We start from the raw sequence: 9,020 nt of genomic DNA, 5'->3' as shown, positions 1-9,020 counted from the left end.
TAGTTTTCCTGTCTGTTCATGTGACTAAGTAGCATTAATAGATTTATTTTAAATACATTTTAAACTACATTATTACATTAGCCTGACAAGCCAGACCCACATCAAGATGTTTGGTCTGGAAACTCACCATTGACAGCTCAATCCGAGGGGCGGATAAACGGTTGTCTTTCAAACTCCCTCTGCACGCGATAGGATAGCGCTACACCAACCAGAGCAACGAAGGTGAAACAGAGCTCTCTGACTAAACATTTGCTAAACATTCGCCGTATCCGGTCGGCTAAACTCCGAACACATCTTCCCTTTTAAAGAATGACTTCAATGCCGCTCTTTGTTCTTTTCTCAGAGAAAAGCTTAACTCCAAGTCTTACGGAGTCGCGGTCAAAGCTGATTCGAAAGACCGCCGTTCGCCAGTTTCTCTGTTTACTAGAAGCACGCAAACGCAACTCGGCCGTCGTCATTATGGCCCCGCCCGCCGACTCTATAGCCTGCCTTACACGATGTGATTGGGCCGTCCAGATTCTGAGGAATACAGCTCAGATGGGTATTGAGAGTTTCTAGACGACACTTGCGGGCAGATTAAATTTGCTGCCGCTAGGGTGCGTCTAGATTTCTAGGCTATTATTACATATGATAGCCAGTGGTTTTAAGTGCCATCATACTTAAAATAGAGTTTGTAGTCTATTAACTCTTTAACGCTACACATCTTCTGAAAGAGTCCTGAATCTCTAGATCAAAACACAGCCGAAGAAGAAGCAGAAACATGCGATCTCATATGTAACCAATGCAAGTGTAAAATAACTTGATCATCAACATTAAACATCATATAAATCAAAACTATCTAATGTCACTGAATGAAATATAGACAGAGGATGAGCTCTAGGACTGGGAGGCTTTGGGTGTTGATGGACTCAATCCTCTCTTTCCATGTTTGCTCGTCATTCTGGATCGGATCTGGATGTAGTCTTTAACAAAAAAAAATATATTTTCTCAGCTTTTTGTTCAAAATTGTGAATTGTGTTTTTTTATGAAACTTGCCTACATTCAAGTGTTCATACAAAAGGAATGCTTTTTTTTGTTCAGATATATTTATATAACAAAACATTCGAGGGGCCAATAAACGTATTAAAAATGCTGGCTGCGGCAGGCAACTTTTAAAAAAAAATGCTTATGATGAAAGAGTTTTTGAGGTCTTGAGGTCAACAGGGCAAACATTTATGTTACATGTTTTTGTGACAGCATCCAGTGAACCATAAATGAACTAACCAACCCCAGCCTCTGATCCACATGAAAACAGATTTTCATCATAACCGTTCATAAAGATGACAAAACACCAGGCGTCTGTGGCACATCTTATTTCTTATACACTTATTTCTTTACCTCTTTCCCTATTTTCTTTTTTCATTTTCCATAACCACTTTCTTTTTTTCACATGCTCAGTCTGTTTGGCCGGCTCTAATCTTGTTAGACAGAGAACAGCTTTTTTAGTGATTATGGTTGGTCATCCGGTGAGTTTTATTGGCTGGCAAATGGCGCGTATCGTACACATTTATCAGGAACAATTGGTCTGACTACGAGGGCTGCTGCCTCACCTAACAGCAGGGACGAGAGAGAGAGAGAGAGAGAGAGAGAGAGAGAGAGAGAGAGAGAGAGAGAGAGAGAGAGAGAGAGAGAGAGAGCATTGCTCTGGGTGACAACAAATTACAGATAGCATCAAAGTAAATGATTGATTTGTCAATTCTGCAGGAAACTGATATGAATGAGCTTAATTTTACAGTGTTATGTGTTAATTACAGCATCAGTGTGCATCTTTCAGTAGTCATTATGTGCATTATGGGATTTAATTCCTCAGATTAAGCTATCGTTCTGCTTTAGCAATAAAGACCCACCACAGTCAATAGATCTGCTGCTAATCTATAAATAACCTACAGTTTTCACATAATCAAATCTTCTGTTTGTGTGTGTGTGTGTGTGTGTGTGTGTGTGTGTGTGTGTGTGTGTGTGTGTGTGTGTGTGTGTGTGTGTGTATAAGCTCTCAAAGTAATTGCTTTCATCGCACTCGAGTCACATGTGTCCAGGTTAAGCCATGAAGCTGTGATCCAGAACTGATGCATAATGAAAATGTGTTTTCATCTTGTTCTGACAAGGATACAACATCAACTAACAGATTTGTGTTATATATATTTTGTGGCCTTTGATTTGATTTGGATTATAGAGCTATCATACTATGTGTCAGTCATTTTCGGGTATTTTATGAAACCTTTTCGCATTAAAACCAGTCAGTACACTCTTACAAACAGAGGTCCCAGTGATACCAGTGAGGCCACAGAAGAGCCGCTTTGGTTTCGAAGTGCAAAGAATATTTAAAAAAAACTACAGAACCAGTTGAGCAATGGAAAGGTTCCATACTCTTAAAAATAAAGGTTCCAGGTGGAGTTTTTCACAGGAATGCCATAGAAGAACCACTTTTGGTCTCTTAAAGATCCTTTCAGTGAACAGTTATTAAAAGAACCATTTCACTCTTAAAAATACAGGTTCTTTACCGGCATCAGTGGAACCTTTAACACCCATGGAACCTTTTATTGCACAAATGGTTCTTTATAGCCCAAAAAAGGTTTAGATTTTTTTAAATGTTCTTCACACTAAGAAAAAATGGTTATTTTAAGAAAAAATGGTTCTTATAATGGTATCACTATGACGCCCCCGTTTATGTTTATGAGTGATAGTGTGAAGATCATTTTAATATTTTAAAGAACCTTTATACAGAACCTTTTGTGCATTTTAAAGGTTCAATAAATATGAAAGGTTCCTCACTGAACCATCGTTCCAATAACCTTTATTTTTAAGTGTTTAAACAGTTTAAATAATAACAACAACAACAGTTAAGAAGGAACATAAAAGTACATAATATTTGATTATATCTTCATGTTATAATGTACAATAACTGCAGTCTGTTTTATACATGCAAAACAAATTCATAATCTCTCATAATAAACAGAGGAATTCAGAAAACGATGACTGGGAGGTTTGTGGCGATTTGCAGGAAACTTCAGGACCTTGTAATTGTACCCGTCAATGATATTTACAAAAACAGATTTTTTTTTGTTTCATTAATTAACATGGTCATGTGTTTTAAATGATTAATTTATTTTTGTATTTATAGCTCTTTGTGTTTACTTTGGAAATCTATCAACATCAAATGAATTCCACAATACTTTAATGACAAACACTAATATACACTACTGATATGTGGATCCCATCGCCCCAATTAACAGTCTTTAGATTTTTTTGACAGTTGTGCTCTTCTGTATCCAACCCTAATAAACACACACACACACACACACACACACACACACACACACACACACACACACGCGTATACACTGAGGAGATATCCAATGGCCGTGTTCAGAGATGTGCAGGTGAGAGCAGTTGTGCATTGCAGATTTTCTGCGCAGCCCTTCCAGGACACTGCAGTTCAGTGAAATCTCAGAGGGGCGGCATGAGTGTGTGTGTGTGCGCGTGTGTGTGTGTGTGTGTGTGTGTGTGTGTGTGTGTGCAGCAAGAAAACAAAAGATCAGGCCCATCATTTATATCACCATCTTTGTAAAGAAGTGGATTTAATTCACAGTATATCATCCATCTTCATTTCATTCAGTTTACACATCCTCAAAACCACAAGGACTGGAGGCTTAGAACGGAACAGCCTGGCGTTTTTCTGCGTTCACTACATGCAAGGCCCTTTTTATCAATATGCAAATCGATCAAGATAAAATTACAATGAGGCTTTATATGTGGCATTACACGCTCGTACCGTCTTTCAGATGGCAAAGCTCCAGGGAGAATCTTTCAGACGACGGCTCCTAAAAAAAAAGATTCAGAAGCAAATAACCCCCTTACAAACGGCTCGATTTCTCTTGGTTGGTGTACCTGAAGTAATGGCATCCCATGCTAAGGTGTTTTGTAATCTCAGGCCTGATAAAAGAACAAGACATTGTTGTTGGTTTTAACTCAGCAAAAGGCAGCAGCAGCGGAGACATCTCAGCGTGCGCAATGCATCTCAAGCGTCTCTCTCTCTCTCTCTCTCTCTCTCTCTCTCTCTCTCTCTCTCTCTCTCTCTCTCTCTCTCTCTCTCTCTCTCTCTCTCTCTCTCTCTCTCTGTGTGTCTGTCTGTCTGTCTGTCTGTCTGTAGCACGCGTGAATGCGACCGCATGGTGTAACCAAGCCTCTGACGCTCACATGATGTATGGCACATCACAGCATGCAGAATTACATTCATACATAACCCAATCATTTTGTCATTTAGGAGGAGCTGTAAAAACACCACGTCGGCTCTTGCAGATAATGCACTGGGGGGGGGGGGGGGGGGGGGGGTACATATGTACACTGCAGTACATATAAGGCAAGAAAGACACCAGTTCATGTTTTATTAAAGCTCCAGTGCAGTCCGTTTCGATTGCTCACGTCTTTCGTTTCTCCACAAAGTTGTACAAATCTCAGAGGAGTCCTGGAATGCTTATCCAAGGAGAGAGGGATAACTGAGAGAAAAGGGAAGATTGCACCGTACAGCCAAGCCCTTCTCAGAACACACCGAAATGGCCGCCGAGCCCCCGGATGATCCGAAACAGTCCGGCCCGGACCGTCCTTTGTCCTCTGTGACCTTCGCGTAACATTCCCTCGTGTCAGTTCTTAAGCGCCGGGAGGCATCGGTGTGGGGTCGAGCAAACGCCGCATAGATTTCATCCCCTAGCTGAAAATGTCCATATGAGTTTTTAAACATGCAATACTTTCCCTTCAAGCTCAGAAATGCAGAGAATGCCTCCTCTCTGTGCACGCATTTGCTTTTCTTAAATATATGGTGGCATAATCGTAAAGAATCATTCAAACGGTAACAGGATAAAGAAAATGACATCTGACTTAAATAATGCACCGGAATTTGTTTCTGAGCAAGGCCAGTTCATAAAGAGAGCTCACACACACGCTTGCATTGTCGTGGAGGGTGGAAGAGATCCAGCAGGCGTGGGCTTTTCCATGGGACATCAATCCCGAAAAGAATCTATTCGGCTTACTGTTCGGTGAAAAACCAGCACCAGAGCAGAAAACATTGCTGAGGAGTGTTTCGCCAATTTGTTTCCATCGGCCATTTTCCAAATGATCGAGAAGAAAGAATGCATTATGCTAGTTTCAGTTCATTTACAACGAATACAGCTAAAGCAAGTCTGGACGCGGTAAGCATAATTCAAGCAATAAATCTGCTTTATGGATATGGTTATATTCTTCAGAATAGATTTTATATGTATATATGCATATATTTATATACAAGTATGGCACTTGATTACACTTAAGCGCGAAAAAACACGTCACCGATGAAAGCAGAGGGCGCTTTGGTGTTGAAATTAAGGAGATCACAGACGTTAAGCGTTTGCAGCAAATTCACCCCTGCTCTCTCACACGCGCTCACACACACACACACGCACGCACCAGCAAATCTGCAATGGAGTTAACCACATGGTCTACGTTAAGGTCAACGGTGCAGTACAGGCAACCGAAAAGAAAGAAATCATAGCAGAAGCGTTTGATATATGGATGGTGTGTCAAGACTCTCCCGATGTGCGTCGCCTCACACAAATGTGATATTATGTCAGCGTCACGTTAACTTTTTAGTGCAAGACGTATTTACTCCCTTCAAGTACAGCAGAGCAGCTTCCTCGGTCACACTTCACATGTCAGTGTTCACGTCACAGCAGTTGTCGCCGAGCCGCTCGTAGGTTATTGTAATGAATCATATAGCATGCATTCTGTGCAACCCGGACAGTGCCATGTAAAGTGTCACCGCAGCTTATAGAGAGGCCATACGCATTCAGCTATCAGTGTTTGCTCTTAGTGTACGTCTCAGAGTACAAACGTTGCTAAAAAGTTGCATTATACAGTAGTGAACTGCTTTACAAACGTGTTTGTCGTCCACAGTTGTCAAGGAAGTCTTTAAAACAGTAACAAAAAAAGTCCTACCCCGTGTTCTTGCAATTCATGAACCTTACGTGGCGACGACGGGACTCGTCCACGCTCTCGATATCTCAGCGGCGCGCAGGCTTGGGTTTCTCGTTCCGCGCGCTTACACGTAGGCGGAGTCACTGGACTGAGTGCGGCCGAAATTGGGCATACTCATCCGGGGCAAATCCTTGTTCCGGATCTCGTAGATGGACTTCCTGCGGGCCCTCACGCCCCTCACGGCCGTTTTGATCTTCCTCCAGCCCAAGTGATTGAGCTCGGCCAGATTGAGAACCACGCAAAAGCCACTGACCGCGAACATGAAGACGAGGAACACGGTTTTCTCCGTGGGCCTGGACACGTAACACTCCACCTCTTTGATACACGGGTACCGATCGCACTCGTACACGGCGGGCACGTTGAATCCGTACAAGAAATACTGGCCTACCAGGAAGCCGATTTCCAGAGCGTTTCTGAACACCACCTGGATGATGTAAAACCTGGAAATGCCCTCCTGCCGTCTCATTTTGGACTTGCCGGGCTTTTTGCCCGAGCTGGTCAGTTCTTTCTCCTCCATGCAGTCGGGCTCGGGCTCTTTGGTGGAGTTCTCCGAGTTCTGAAGTACTCCGTTCACGATGGTGTTCTTGATCTTTTGGTTCTTGGCCTCCTCTCGCTTCAGGGAATCCTGCTCCTTACTATCCAGCGTGAGGAAGACGGTAGCGGTGGAATAGCGTCGCTCCTTTTGCTTGGCTGACTGATGGACCGAGTACGTGATGAAGCACAGACTCGGCGTGCAGACCATTATGATCTGAAAGACCCAATATCTGATGTGCGATATGGGGAACGCTTTGTCGTAACACGCCTGGTTGCAGCCCGGCTGTAAGGCGTTACAGACGAACATGGTCTGCTCGTCGTCATACACTGTCTCTCCAACTATAGCTACGATTAGGATCCGGAAGATCACCACCACAGTTAGTAGGATCCTAGAGAACAAGCACACAGAAACATAAACGTGTCAATATAGGGGCGCTCGGGGAGCTGTCCGGTGCTGGGGGCGAGGTGCGTCCTCAGCGCTTTATTTCAGCACCTCACGCTAGTATATGCTGCATATGGATCATGCAGGGGTCACTTGGTTTGATTATGCATTTTTGTGAAATTGGGTGCCGACCATCACACCACCCAGCATGGCTTAAATTAAATAGCCTACGGAATGAGCACAAATAAACAGATATGGCTGCTGAAAATGTGGTGCATTTAGTGTCAGTTCAGAAATGTTCCTTTATATTTTGCATACAGTATGTGAATATTTACAGCAGCCTTTATTATCAAATCAAAAGTCAAATCACCTTTATTTTTATAGCGCTTTTTTTTACAAGTCCAATTGATTCAAAGCAGTTTCACAGTGTTAACAGGAAGATAATGCAACAGAATTTGATTAATGTGTGTACAGTTGGCAAAAAGCCCTCAAAACGTTGCTTTCAACAAAGCAATCTATTATGAATTAATTAATCTATCTACAAATCAGAGTGGGTTTTAAGAGGGCTGTATAAAGCGAGGCGCGTTCACAGTCACTGAATGATGCATTCTGCTATATTTCACTGGCGTTGAATAATGTGTGTGTGTGTAAATGCGTTTCATTCTACGGTATTTTAATACGCGGTGACGCCTTGTTTGTGCACATCTGGCAATATAGCATTACTTCTCGTTCAAACGTGGCTTTAAACGAAGCAAAAACACATAAAACAATATAAAGGTGTGGATTTATGGCCGGTTCAGTGTCGGGAGCTGTCCAGTGCTGAAACCAGTCGAGTGGATTCGGTTGCTTTATATTTTCAATATTACGCTATTTTTTATTTTTTTGTCTGTCATCTTGTTTTATACTGCATGTATCAAAAAACGCCGAATCTCGGTGTCACCTCGACAGATAGACTATTACATTAGCTCTTACCTCCCGATCATAGTGGAGTGCTGCTGGACAGCAGCCTCCAAGAGCCTCTCTAGTATGGTCCATTCCCCCATCGCTGCTCATCCGCAGACTCTGATCCAAATCCAGAGAAAAAGGTGAATATTTCCTCCTATTGTCCGCCGTTATCGGGAGAACGCATGGATGAGCTGCGCCAGCTGTGGCAGTGCTGATGCTGGAAGATGCCACACTTCTCCTCGCCTTCCAGTCTGGAGTGGAGTCATGTGAGCCCTCCTATCTTCGATCTCCACATCAGATTGATGGTGTGGGTGGAGGGCGGCGGGTTTTAATATGGCATCAGTGCCGCGGAGAGCCCTGCTGCGTCATATGGGGCTTTATCTCGAGCTGCGGATTTCATGTGTGTGATGCTCATACGAAGGGAATGAAGCAGGATTCGGTCCGGTGATGCTGAACTCTGCACTCTGTCATGGTGGGGAGAGCGCCTTTTTTATGTGGGGGACTGAAGTCTCGTATACTTGTTGCTGTGTAGCCTATTGTGAAAGACGACACAGCTGTTGGAGAGCAAATGTCCTTGAGTACAGTGAGGACCTTCAGCTCCGCCCTGTTCACATGAAGCTGCGCTCGTGCTCAGGATACAGTGAGGTGAAAGTGTCAGCTGATTCTCTGTTTAAGTAAAGACGCATTTGGCCCCGCCCATCGAGCGCACGTAGACATGCGCAGTTCCGCCAAACCCTCGTCCTTGCCATTTCACTATTTAAAAAACAAAACAATCTATACAGTGCCCACAAAACCTGTTTGTTCACCGTGGAAGCCTGTCTTTATTTCTGACAAACTATAACTATCAAGCCTGGGAAGAGTTTGAGATCTTTAAAATGAATGCCACTTACGTTGATATAATGTTTTCTGGAGACAGTATATCTCCTGATTTGATTAAAGGGCCAGTGTGTAATATATATGAGGATCTATTGACAGAAATGCAATATAATATACATAGCTATGTTTTCAATGGTGTATAAAGACCTTACATAATGAACCGTTATGCTTTTTAGTATCTCCATACACCACAGGTCCCCTTACACACTGTAAAAAAATTGTGTTGGTTTTTGTTGGT

At 42.9% G+C, this 9,020-nt stretch overlaps 1 protein-coding gene across 1 annotated transcript; it reads right to left on the bottom strand.

Moving 5' to 3' along the window:
• Window positions 1–3,123: 3,123 nt before the first annotated feature.
• LOC137091617 (gap junction delta-2 protein-like) lies at window positions 3,124–8,680 on the bottom strand. The gene is made up of 2 exons (XM_067456224.1): window positions 7,934–8,680; window positions 3,124–6,968 (listed from the first exon to the last, which is right to left on the bottom strand). The coding sequence occupies exons 1-2, from the start codon at window positions 8,002–8,004 to the stop codon at window positions 6,110–6,112; spliced, it is 930 nt and encodes a 309-aa protein (XP_067312325.1). The 5' UTR covers window positions 8,005–8,680; the 3' UTR covers window positions 3,124–6,109.
• Window positions 8,681–9,020: the final 340 nt, after the last annotated feature.

Source organism: Pseudorasbora parva, chromosome 10 (assembly GCF_024679245.1).
Source record: "Pseudorasbora parva isolate DD20220531a chromosome 10, ASM2467924v1, whole genome shotgun sequence".
In the NCBI taxonomy this organism is placed as follows: Eukaryota; Metazoa; Chordata; class Actinopteri; order Cypriniformes; family Gobionidae; genus Pseudorasbora; species Pseudorasbora parva.
Note: the sequence above shows the minus strand (reverse complement) of the source record. Positions and strands in the feature narration are given on the sequence as shown.